This window comes from Aulostomus chinensis, chromosome 22, assembly GCF_037954235.1.
Source record: "Aulostomus chinensis isolate RoL2024-O1b breed Wild chromosome 22, RoL_Achi_v1.0, whole genome shotgun sequence".
NCBI lineage: Eukaryota > Metazoa > Chordata > Actinopteri > Syngnathiformes > Aulostomidae > Aulostomus > Aulostomus chinensis.
In genome coordinates, this window is record NC_141341.1 from 17,346,451 (window position 1) to 17,359,964 (window position 13,514).

At 42.8% G+C, this 13,514-nt stretch overlaps 1 protein-coding gene across 3 annotated transcripts in view; it reads right to left on the reverse strand.

Moving 5' to 3' along the window:
* LOC147241007 (retinoic acid receptor beta-like) overlaps positions 1-13,514 on the reverse strand; it is a 228,939-nt gene that overhangs the window by 24,166 nt on the left and 191,259 nt on the right. For all 3 annotated transcript variants that reach the window (XM_086192550.1, XM_086192551.1, XM_086192552.1), the window contains one exon: positions 1,860-2,020. In XM_086192550.1, the coding sequence (XP_086048676.1) occupies positions 1,860-2,020 (161 nt within the window). The remainder of the gene's footprint in view (positions 1-1,859; positions 2,021-13,514) is intronic.

Genomic DNA, 13,514 nt, shown 5'->3' on the forward strand with positions numbered 1-13,514 from the left:
TGTCTTGTCAGAGCTTGACTGGTATTCATCACTGCAACAACAGAGCTATTACTGTGCATTAAGGCGGCTCAGCAGATTTGTTTATCCAACAGTATTTTTCATGATTGACAGGTGTCATGAGATTTTCCAAACAAGCTCCTCCAAATGATTAAACCCACCCCTCCCCCTCCTGCTCTCAAGCGCTCCCTGCAAAAGACAATTTGCAGAGCACCAGTGTCAATCACAGCTCACTCCCGCCGACTGCTATCTATATGTAAGTCATCTTAAAAACAAACACATTAGACACTGTCAGCTCCTGCACAATGCTGCCGTGCCTGCATGTCAATCAAGACGCTGCTTTCCCCTCGCAAACGAGCTGTCCTGCAGCTCTGACTGCTTGCCTGTCAAAGCGTCACCAAACTCAGTTGAGCAAGGGTTTGCTCATGTTCACTCTGGAGGGTCTCTCGACATTTGTGTGACCACTTACTTTTGCGCTGTCACGATGAGTGCAGAGCTGTCCCTCAGGACCAACAGAAGCCTGCTGTCATAATAAGGGGAATGTAAAGTTCTTTCCATACAGGGTCAACGGCTTCAACAACAGACGAACAAGGGGCTGATGTGTCTGACTGACAAAGAGTCTTCTTCAAGCCCCTGCGTAGATTAGCATCCTCTCGCTATCTGGGTTTTCATGGGTTATTAGTTTAGTGCAGGGCCTGGCATTTGAGAGTTTGCAGGCAATGGCAAAGAACTTGCTGTCTGCAGGGGGAATAAAGCCCTCACAAGCCTTGACAAGCATTTTTGCATTCACTCAGATTAGCTCTGTTGCACATCAGCACACAAATCCATCACTTCAACATCCGTTTGGATTTACAGAAGCAAAAAAATGACGTAAGTTGGATTAGTCACATTTCTCCCACGTTTCAGACAGCCAGACTAATGGTCAGCTGCCTGGCTCTGAAGCATTTCCTCCACGCGGGGCCTGATGTTCCTGACATCTTTTTCTAATGTCTCCTTACTCTGTTGCAACTGATAAAAAACAGGGGTAATCAAACCTTACTATTGACTGTGATTCATCTCACAAGAGGGAGCTGGGTGCTACGGCGCACTTGCCGAGCAATGCTGTTATGACGCATGTTTTTTACTGACCCTCTATCACACTTGATGTCCAATCAATAGTTATTGAGAGAGGAAGAAGAGGAAGTGTTGTGAGGATTTGTCTGGACAGTCAGTGGTGTACATCAGAGGTTTTGAGCTGCTTCAGAGGAGGATTTCGAGTACACTGTAGAAGAACGATTGTCATTATGGCCAATGCACTGAAGGCTAGATTGTAAGAAAAGGGAAAAACCTGAATAAATGACAACAATGACACAGGGCATGAGGGGCTTTCAGTGTGAAAGGATGGCAAACAAATACTATGACCTTCACAGTCACTAGATCTCAGCCAAATTAACAGCGCCAGTGAGAGAAATGACGCATTATACCTGAAGTACACTGCAGATGCAAACAACGCAAGTGGGGTTTTCAGCGGCAACACTTGCTCAAGGTATGAGGTATGCTTTAAAGCCCATCCACTTCCATTTCTTAAACTAAGCTAATTAGCGGTCAGCCAGTCTCTGTGGTCCCCCTGAAGCAGCAGAGTTGAGAAAGGGATATCTATCAATAAGGGCATTTCCCAAAAAGTTGGCGTGGTCCTTTCACCGAGGACAATGTGAACCCAAACTAGACCGAATTAAAAAAGTAGCACATGCTCCACTGACTCGGACCAAAGCAAACGGACTCCAGGTGTAAAAGACGCAGCTCATGGTGGCCCCACACTTTACTGACACTTTATCTTGGTGAATTAGTAACAGAAAGTAGAGTTTTCAAAGCAGTGGACTCACCGTGGTGTATTTGCCAAGCTGGCAGAGGGATGGGAAGGTTTCTTGATGGGCCTTACGAATCTTTTCAATGATGGTCTCCAGCTCGGCTGTCAGCTCGTAGCTCTCTGCCAGCTCCAGCTTTGGGCTCTCCTTCTTCTTCTTATTCCGGTCATTTCGAACAGCTGAAGGAGAACAAAGGATTAGGATTAGTGTCAAAAATGACGTTTGTAGATGGATGACTTGATCGTCGTAGGTAAGGTTGATGTCAGTGGATTGAAGCTAAATAAAGGACAGTCTAAATGAAGAGCAACTGAACTTTGCCGGAGGAGAGTATTTTTGTTGTTATTGTGAGGCAAGTTGTGAAGCCATAACTTGACAGTGGGAGTCTGATGCTTCATTTCTGAGAGCTGCATTTACGTCAATCGCAGACGGGGAAAAATTCAAGACAAATGGACAGGGACTCTAAATGCATTTGTTTCATCAGGAGTTCCGCTGCTGTTGTTATTACTCGCATTTTGCATTTTTTTGGCAAAGCTAATCCAAGGTCTCAACTATGAACTAATGAGTCATGCATGTAACGACTAATACTAACATCCTTTATTTTGTTCAGGAAGCTTTGTTCATTCATCATCATCCACAGAGACAACAGATGACTTTTACAACTGTGTACATACTCACTGTGAACACAAATAACAAAACCTTCATAAATAAATTAAACTATGTGCTAAACTTTGGACCTGCGGGCCAAGATTTCAGAGTTTTAGCAGTTAATGTTTACTATAAAGTCCAAAGATAAATATCTGTAAATTGACTGGTTAGAATCATTGGCTCTCTCAGTTTATACAGGATTGGAGCAAGTCAAGCAAGTGGAGCAATGATGCACCTTGTCATAGAGTATCTGCATCCACGGTAGCAAATGAACTTACACACTTTAATTCTGTCCAGGGCTCTTCTGCTAACCAGTCCTGTAGTTTAAATTCATCTTTGTCCAGTCTAATGCTGATACTACAATGGATGTTGTGCAGAATTTAAAGGAATTTGATAAAAGGTTTCAAGTGGACGGCACGGTGGTGCAGTGGTCGCCTCACAGCCAGAAGGTTCCAGGTTCGAGCTCCAGCTCCAGCACGGGATCTTTCTGTGTGAGTCTGCATGTTCTCCCTGTTCCTGTGTGGGTTCTCTCTGGTACTCCAGCTTCCTCCCACAGTCCAAAGACATCAAGAGGGGACGAGGCTGATTGATACTCTAAATTGACTGTAGGTGTGACTGTGAGTGTGAATGGTTGACTGTCTCTGTGTGTTGGCCCTGTGATGGACTGGCGACCTGTCCAGGGTGAACCCCACCTCTTGCCTGTAGCTGCTGGGATAGGCTCCAGCCCCCCCCCCCCCCGCAACCCTTAACAGGATAAGTGGAAGAAAATGGATGAAGGACGGATGGATGGTTTCAAGTGTTTTCATTTCAGAAATCATCAATACTCCCTTAAGGTGCTACCTTAGGGGTGTTGGCTCGGAAAGTGTTCTTTTCATAAGATTATGACATCACATTATGATGACCTTTTACCTTTTGGATATAAAGTTTCATCTCTTCATCATTTCATGTTATTATACATTTGTATTAATATTGTTATCATTTGCATAATGAATTCCACAGTAATGGAAAAATAACGTTTTGTGCTGTCACAGTGACCTTTGACTTTGCCCACCCAAATAAATTCTGGTGAAGGTTTTTCCACGAGCCATACCTATGATATCTCTTTCACCAATGAATTGAACATGATGTACAAACTAAATAGATAATGGTTGACACCAGCATGGAGACATAACAACATGCAAGAGTGCTATCCACGCACTTCTCTGAAACAAAAACAATTCAGCTAGACCTCTGACATGCAGCAGCGTGAGAGGACGCCATCTTTTATCCTTCCTCTTCATGCGTCCCTATATTTCACAAATCAACTGATAGACATTTTGTGGCAGCCGCATGACACGCAATTACAGAAAAGACATGAATGCAAGCCGACATGAATGTAAAGAATTATTGCCTCTTCTGAAAATTAGCTCTCTGCTCATAAGGACAGGAACACAACCTGCATTAAAAAAAAAAAAAACACTGCGAGAGGAACCTTTGATATCGAAAGCAATCTCGATGAGCATCAACTTTAAGATCAACCCACAGTGTAAATCTCTCAAGGATTATGGCTGCTGGATTGTACAAGAAATTGTCCCCCTGTGGTAATTAGACCATTGAACAAAGTATATAGACAGACGTCTTGAAAGCAAGCGTCCCACTGTAAAAACCAAAGCAAAGCTCAGGTTGAGGTGCACCCTGAGAGACCCAGAGTCCTTCATTAAGTGCAGATCTTTGAAGTGGATCGCAGCAGGAGACTCTGATAAAGCTAGCAGGTTTATGACTCAACACACAGCATGATCATCCCAACATCGCCCGTCTCTGATCAGATCAACATAAGCCATTAAAATAATGAGAGGAGTTGGATAGAACGATCCGGGCCTATTGTCAGCACTGACACACCCAAGGGACCTTCTTTGCCTGACAAAAACAACAGTCACATCCTCTGCCCTAGTTTGCATTATAAACCCTTTACATTCAAGCAGTAAAGCCAGGGCTGGCACATTTACAAATGGAGAAACCGAAAATATATATATGTATGTATCAGGGATTTTGTAAACAGTGGCTGAAAAACATGCTGAAGCTTCTGAAACCTTGTCTCAGCTCTAATTGCACCACCATCACATTTTAAAACCTCAACGGAGCATCAGAGCTGCTGCAGACACCAGCAATCACACATTACTGTGACATACTCAAAAGTCAAGATGTTGTTTGTAATGTTTATGACAGGGAACACTGAATGAGAGCACACATCATAAAATTGTCATAAAACATAGATGGAAAGAGGGAAAAACGGAAACACAACTATTTCTTCGTCTAGTCACAAAGGGAACATGATTAATCGGCTTTTTCAAGGGGGGTTTACCCAGGTTTGAGAAACAGGCATGTACATAGTTGTGTGCAGTAGGAAGGGGTGTCATTCTGCTCATTCTTCTCTGTTTCAGCTTCACCCTGTAATCCTCTCAAGGCCCAAACATCTCGCAAGTGTCTGAGGAGTTTTGAAACACACCAGTAGTTTTAAACTGCTGAAGATGCATCAAAAGCTTTGAGGCCATGAAACTCCCTTGATGCCTCAACTCCAAATTTAATTTTGGGAGGAGGACCAGGTATCTGTAACTGTAGTACAGTCGCAGTACCCGGGTCTGTGCTATGGGCATTTCAGACCTGACGCCCGCACAGCACTATAAGTGTATTTACTGCTGTGATTTGAGCCTAAAGGCTGTTAGGAGTAGGTTTATCCCTCCCAAGATACAGGCAGCCCTGAAGGACTTCATGCCTTCTTGAGCTGTGGGCCCCTCATTGGTCTCACATACTTGTAAATTAAACTGCGATTGGCTGACTGGCAGGAGTTAACATCTAAGCTCACATTAGCCATCCTGGAAGACTGCGTGTGCATGTGTGTGTGTGTGTGTGTGTGTGTGTGTGTGTGTGTGTGTGTGTGTGTGTGTGTGTGCGTGCGTGTGTGCGTGCGTGCGTGCGTGTGAGACATCATGAACTTTGCTTTCACTGTTACTGTGCAGGCAACATGCCTAAATATGCTCACGTCACTAAGGCTCGGAAAAAGGGAGACTTTTTTACTGTTGATGCCCAAGACCTGCGGTCTCAAAGACGCTCTGGATGCTCTGGACCCACTCAAGAGGTCAGTGTTTGATTACTTTACTATTTGTTTGACTTCGTCAGTGAACAGTCAGAATGAACAGTCATGGCTCAGTCTGACAGCTGTAGAGTGAGCCTGAGGAGAAGAAGAAGGAGAAGGAGGAGGAGGAGGAGGAGGAGGAGGAGGATGTGGGCAATTGCCTCAACATACATTCCAATCTTCTACATGGGGGGGTTACAAAGCACAGTTTCCCTACTGTTGCCACTCTGGAACACTTAGCAGGCCAACATGAAGGCCACTACTGTCCTCTTTCGGTGACTAGATGAAAACCCACCTGATGGCACCACCCAGCCCCAGCCACCTTCTCCTGGGTAAAGGCCCCCAGGTGTATTTTAGTTGTGAAATGAAAAGTTGACCGCTCATTGCAGAAGTTCATATTCATGATATTAACAGCTGAGTCCCTATAGAAATGTGGGCAAATAGGAAGCTACATTTGGAGTTTTTCTGTGGGGAATAAATTAACAAACCAAAACAGGACACAAAACACACACCAAGACAATTGTGCGCTTCCTGTCCAGTGCCAAACACCCATCTAGCCATCCATCCATCCATTTTCTATACTACTTATCTGTTGAGGATTGCAGGGCAGCAGCGGCGGCGGGGGCGGGTGCTGGAGCCTATCCCAGCTGACATTGGGAGAGAGGTGGGGTTCACCCTGGACAGGTCAGCAGTCTGTCGCAGGGCCAATTAGGGCTCAGTGTCTTGCTCAAGGATACTTTGACATGGTCACTCAGGGTGGATGAGGATCGAACCAGCGACCCTTCACTTGCTACACGGCCACTCTACCTCTGAGCCATGCCGGTCCCCAGCACAAAACAACAGAAATCAATTCAACCAGTGGAGTGATAAGTGACCTGATCCCATCAAACAACATGTGGGACAAAGAGGATGTTTCTGTAGGGATAATGTGGTGCCAAAATAAAACATTTCTATTGTGCCTATAAAGCTTGTAATGTCTCTAAGCTTTCACCCTCCGGTGGATTCAGCAGCAGAAAAGATGATTCAGGATACAGGTTAGGACTTCAGCGGGTGAGGGCTTCACAAATATATTTGATGTGAATGCAGTTTTCTGAGAAAACACTGGAAGCATGAAAGAGAGCTTGTTTCACAGTTCTTATGGTTTTATGAGCTAATCTGCTTGCTGCTGAGACACACATGTACTGTGTCGATTCATGTAATATCCCTCGCCATGAAAAACTTAACAAAAACTCGGAGAATCACCTTCCACTGGCTTCCCTCAGCAGTTGCCCTTGTCTTTGTTGTAACTCATTTCAGATTTTCTCGGGTACATTCCATTATTTGTCACTTCAATCTACATAATTTAACTTGTGACTTTGCGATGACTTGTAATTTTCCCCGTTGGGTGTCGTGTAGGCAGCAGAGATGGTGACAGGTTAACCTGTACTTGACTCACAGTTTGACAAATGGAGTTTTCCTCACAGCCAGCAGATGAAAGCTTGACTTAGAGAAGTGTCTGACAGTAGTTTGTGTTGCTAAAAACTAGAGCCCAACTATTGCAGAGCGCCGGCCACTTGCGGTGAATAGTGCTGTAGTTAAGACTCAAGTGTTTCACACAGAGTTTGTTGGTGACTGAACCAGAGCTAAAAGGATTTGCATTCATGACATGGTCGTAAACATCACTCATTTAATTCTTCTGGCTGGACCAGAGGACCAGCAATAAAAACACCAATGTTGCTGAGTGACTGCTGCTGCTGTTGGTTGATGGGAGACAATGGTCAGTGGTCGAGTTTCTCATTGGCTGCTGCTTGTTCGACATCAACACAAAGTGGCGCGGTGACTTTGTATATAGATGTATTGGATCGGTGATTGTGATGTCTGGCAGTGATGTGTTGCTGGTGTTGCTGGGCAGCACTTAAACCGGCTCCATCATGTCAGCCATGATTCCAACGTTCTCATTTTGCAGCTATATAGTAAATTAAAAATGGTTTCTGAAGGCATTTGAGGTGAGAAATAGGCAAAGCTGCAGCAGAATCTAAATTCATATCTGATCAGCACTGTCTGGTTATGAATCGTGTGTTGCATCACAGTGCGGACACATAATGCACTGCATGGGCTTACCATTGAGAATGAACAGGAGTACAATGGTAATGAACGGGAGCAGAGAAATCACTGGTGCTTTTTCAGAAAAGCTTTACCACTTTAGTGGCACAGAATTCTAACTACACAACTCAGTTTTGGGCCCGCTGAGAACTGCGTCCCCCCCAATATTTAATCTATTCAACAAAGAAGATTTTAACGTTTTTGAGCTGCGTTTTGCCATCAAATCATAAGCTTTGTAGCTCCTGTAAGCTGCTGCAGCTGTTTTTCATAACAACCACGGTGAGGTTTGGCAGGTTGCCTTTTAATTCAGTAGACCAGTGAAGACAATCATGATAAAACTGATTGCGCCCCCTTTAGAGTAGTTGCCTGCGGCACGGTGACGAACTTTAGCAATGACGGTATGTTGCAACATCAAATATTACTGACACCTCAAGAGAATTATTCAAAATTTTTATAATTCAGTATTTAGGAATTCACATCATAGACACACTGACCAGCCCTGTAGCCAACACTGAAAAACACATTCCAGACAGATACAAGTTTTTTTTTTTTTTTAAACCAGGTTTAACTTGAACTTGTTTTCGGGGACGTTCACCATAACAACATTAAATCCTTGTTAGTTTAGCTGTGTAGTTTGTAAAACTGAACTAAATTAGTCTTCTCGATATCTTCCAGCGACTGTATATCCTTATCACCTGCACTATTAGTCAACAGGTTAAATATGTGGTCTCGATATTTTTAATCTGTGTCCCTAAACTCTCAGCTATGTGTTGCCCATAATTGTTTTTGGTTTAACAGTAAAACACCCGCGTGGTCCATCATATGCGCTGTTCTCCCCCTCGAATTCTGTTTCAGGGAAATATGCTGAATGTTTAAATCAGCTGCAGCTGTCAGTGAGCAGAGATTAATCCCACTATACATTTTGACCCACATCTATGACCCATATGCTCAGTGGACCTTCTACTCCATCAGCTGGTATTATACAGCCCATGAAGAGACAGTGACAATGTTAATTATCTCTCTGGAGCAGGAGGACATGAACTACATAAACAATAAGTGCATTTCATTTCAAAAATAATCTGTGCATGATACGTGGTGGTTGCCATGCTCTGAGGCTATGAGATCCCTATAGTGGCCGTGGGTTTGACTCTTGCCTGTGGCTTTGTGCTGCATGAAAACAGATCCTATCCCCCCCACATTTACTTTTTCATCGTCACTCCTCCCAAAATGAAGGTGTACATAAAAATGAAACAGCCCTAAACATTTAGACCTAATACGATTGACAATCTACCTTAAATATTTCCCTTACTAGGTTTCACTTATGGCGTGAAGTGCTCTTAATATAAGTGTTTGCTTTTGGTCTTGTACTCACTGAGAGAGAAGCCTGCCATGGTAAAGGTCCACACTCCTCGCAAGAAAGGGGGGATGGTAGAGAATAATGCTTTAGAATGGGGAATGGCCCATAATCTATCTGTATGTGTGTGTGTGTGTGTGTGTGTGTGTGTGTGTGTGTGTGTGTGTGTGTGTGTGTGTGTGTGTGTGTGTGTGTGAGAGTGTGTGTGAGAATGTGTGTCATGGAGACAGACTGTGTATGGTGAAGGGGTTGTGTGTGGTCCTCATAGAGGTCGACAAGCCTCAAGATGTTATTTAAGTAGACAGTGTGTTGGTTAGTGCACCCAACCCTCCCCCACCAGGGGCAATCAACTACCAAATACACTCCGAGCAAATAACAGCAAGCCTGAGCACATCCTTCCTAATGATGCACCATGAGGAGCCATGAAGCCATGAAGATGCTTTATAATAACATCAGAAGGGTCAGAGGGAGACCACAGTGATCAGGATTTGATCACAACTCCTCAAGTTAACAAAAGATGTCTGCACGTAGGTTTTAACTACTTTATTTATAAGTATCTTTTTGACCAGAGGCGGTGTTTCTACTCTAGTGGCATCTCGTGGTGAGGTTGCTGATTATCCACTTTCCAAAAACCTAGAAGACTTACAGTAGCTGCTATGTGTGGCTTGTAAAAGCAAGACAGAATATAACGGTGTGAGTTGTACAATTTCAGATAGTTACTGTGCACTAGTACTGTGTTTCAGTACTAGACACCGTTTCTAAAGTAATGGTTGAAACTATTCTATTTAAAGTCTTTAATCTGCAGTGGGATAGGATCAACCGCTAGGTTTGTCAATTCTGGGCCACTGTAAAGCTGCACGAAAGTGCAACCAATGAAACACAATGATTCTCAGCAGACAGTTACACCGAGTCCATTTTAGCTCTGTATGTTCATGATGACATAATAACCAGCAGTATCAGTGTAATGTTTTACTTTTACCTGTAAAACACTAATATCACACATTACCAAATAATTTCAGTAGTATTTTTTCACACTTACTTTGAAGAAAACTCAAGCTACACTGCGGTAACAGTGAAGAGGCTCGAAAGCGTACTATTTTTGTATGAAGTAAACAACAGCGGAATCATTGGCTAATGTTGCCATAGAAACCGGGTTTATATATAGGTCTTTGGGTCATCCTGACTCTAACTGCAATGAATGAACTGCAATAAAAAAACAAAAAACAAAACATCATCCTCAAGTTTTATAGAATCTTGTCAACCTTCTGGTCTGCTGTGTGTGGAGATGTGTCATCATATCAAAGTCATCATCGGCCACAAATTGTCTTTATCATTGTAAATTAAACTGCCAGTATTAACAAATTACTAATTCAAGTTTTGGGTTTTCTGCCACACCAGGAAAAGCAAAAAGATCAGTGTCACATAACAACACAAGTAGTCTATTGTTGAAATAATAAGGTAAGATAAGATAAGTTAAGATAAACCTTAAACCGTCCCGCAGTGGGGAACTTTACATTGTTACAACAGCAAGAACAAGGAGAATTGAACATAAATAATAAAAACAATATTTACCATTCATACCACCATTCCAGAATTTAAAGCACTTTTTTCTAAACTAAGTGCTGCAGTATAACCAGCAGGAGAGAGCACTGATGTGTGAAGTGATGCTGACGTTACTACGCTGTTTAAAATGGAAGTTTTTCAATATGTTTTTAGCATTCATTTTCAGTGTGGCACTTTGTAAATGGTCCCTTCACTCTGCTTTGGCAGCTGGTTGCATGCACAGAGACAAATGTAAATCATCCAGGCCAGAGGAAGGCTTGTCTGGACAATAAGAAGGTTGTCTATACGTTGCTGCATTTTTATTTTTTTTTACAGTATGTTGTCTGTGAGTGAAACTGTAAGTTTGAATTGACCTTCCAACTATTCACATTATAACGTGTTAAGAAAACATCACATTATTATGTGAAAAAGTTTCTTGCTGGGCTATTTTAGATGAGATGGGTTACCTCCATAAAACAACAACACAATGACTTGCTCATGTTGCCGTAGTAAGCAGGCATTGGGCAGGTCAGTGGTGTTTTAGAGCGTTTTCATAGACAAGTCATAGACTTTCTGTAAAGTAGTTCGTTGGCTCGCTTACAAAGCACTTCAGTTTCACATCGTCATGAAAAGTTTACACATGAATAATCAGTAAAAGCACGAGAGTCTTAGCACCCCACAAACGTAACAAAACTAAACACACCGGTAGTTCAAAAGATTCTGACAACGACTGAGTGAACGTGATCTGCCTACATTATACTGTCATTCACAAGACAACCCTATTCTAATGATGATCTCCGCAAGAAAATGTTGGAGTTATTTCATAAACATCTGATTCTAAACCTGAACTACAAGCTGAATATGTTTATGAGGCCTCTGCTTAGCTGTGTTTAGAGCATGACAAACGTCGAGGGCTTCTGTGGTGCTCTCCAGAGTGTTCCAGCTGAGGAACAAGGGTCATTGAACTGAGTTCTGTTAAATACTGTCAGACCCCTCCTTTAGTCAATGAGCAATGGCCAACCTTCGCTCTTTTGTCCTAGTCTTTTTTTCTTTTTCAGCCCCCTGGTACATCTTAGCATTTTTATTCTCTGCTCCGTGGTTCTGCATGATGTTGTGTGTCTCAGTGGCAGCAGGAATGGACAGCGGCCTTTTTAAAAAGCCGCCGGCTAGCCATCTGTGTGCTGCCAAGCTCTGCACAGTGTCTCAGCAAGCAACAGATGCAGCAGTAAATAAACACCATCTATCTGGAGCCCATGTGGTGGAGCCTGGGCTGGCTGCCATGACACTTAACATGGCAGCTCCCGAACACTAACCAGGTGGGTGTTGAAGAACAATGATCATTCTCTGCTGTCAGAGTGCTCACATTAAGCCAATGGTCCTGATGGGGCCAGAGGGTGGGGGGTGGGGGATTATCAAAAGGGGTGGTAAATAAGCAGATTTGTACAAAATTAATCAAATTCAACCTTTCCAGCAGGCTATAGAAGAGTTGATCTCTCCTTCTGTAGTTACTCACAGGTTGAGATCTTTACTGAGGTTGGGATTGGGCTACAGAGAGAGAGAGAGAGAGAGAGAGAGAGAGAGGTGATGGTCTCTCTCTGTTGCACCAGATTTTCCCATCACAGATTTGGCTTCGAATCCATTTTGACCCCCTGTACCCTGTAATAGGGATTCTTAAAGTAAGGTCTGGGGATCTGGGGGGTTATTGAGGTTCTTTGAGGAGAAATGTAGAAAAATGAGGAATAGCTTAGATTCACTTTGATGTCAATGCATGTGAAAAGCCAGAAATGAAACCCACAGAGTGCCATGATTTGGCTGTGTGATATTCTTCCTGTGTGGACTCTCTGTTTATATCGTTTGTTTTCAGTGTTGCCTGCTGTTCGTTCCTTCCTGATTTATTTTGTCAGTGTTGAGTCAAGGGTTTGTCTTGGTTACGGTTGGCTCATCCACTGTTGATAATATTTTCTGGGTGCAAGTCCCTTCTATCCCCTGTCCTATCGACATGTCCTTGCCCCCGATAGAAAACGCAGAAAGTTCAAGGAAGAGTAGACAGGAGAATTCATGACGAGCGAGGCAATGATTGCTGTGGTGCATGTTACTGATGTATGATGACAGAACATACTTTGTAGATACTTCATTTTGTTTACAGTGGAAATATACCTTCATTACCGAGGCTGAACTTGAAATAAAAGCTGTCAATCCCAGATGTGAAATGAACAAATCGTCTCACTGAGAGTGTTATTGTAGCAAATGATTCACGCGTCCATGACTGAGAGGTATGTTTGTCTGCAAATCTACTTTAATATCGAATCAGCATTTTGAGTTTCATCATTTGGTTACTGCAATCACCTCTGATTTGAAAGCAGCAACATAACATAAGAACACGTTGAAATTTCAAACATAAACATATTGAGAGGTTATTGCGTCAGAGGTAAACACATATATGCTTCATATGTATTCAATACCTGCAGAGATCCCCCACAGCAGAAATGCTAAGAGTGTCTCATATGTATATTGGATGATTTCATGCCAAGATCAGAGAGGCTGTTAAAGTCCATTTAAATGAGTACATTTGTGCAGGATTGTCCCTGCAGCCAATATTGTTGGACATTAACAGCAGAACTTAAACCGCAGTTCTAAACTCTCCAGAAGAAACTCTATTCAGCTTTTAGCTTTAGAAATATGTTTTATACCAACAAGAGAAAAAACATGTTGTTGTCTGGTCTTGGTTTGATTTCTATTCCAATCACAGATAATAAAGTGGAGGAGGAGCACCATGAGGTCATGCAAACAGCAAACTCCGACTGGATTTTGTGACTTTGGCTTTTTTCCTAATTTAGTATTTCTAGACTAAGACTTTGAATATGCCCATAAGAATCGGGATCGCAGCACTGACTAGGTTTACATGCACTCACTAAATATTCCACTATTATTCTGGTTT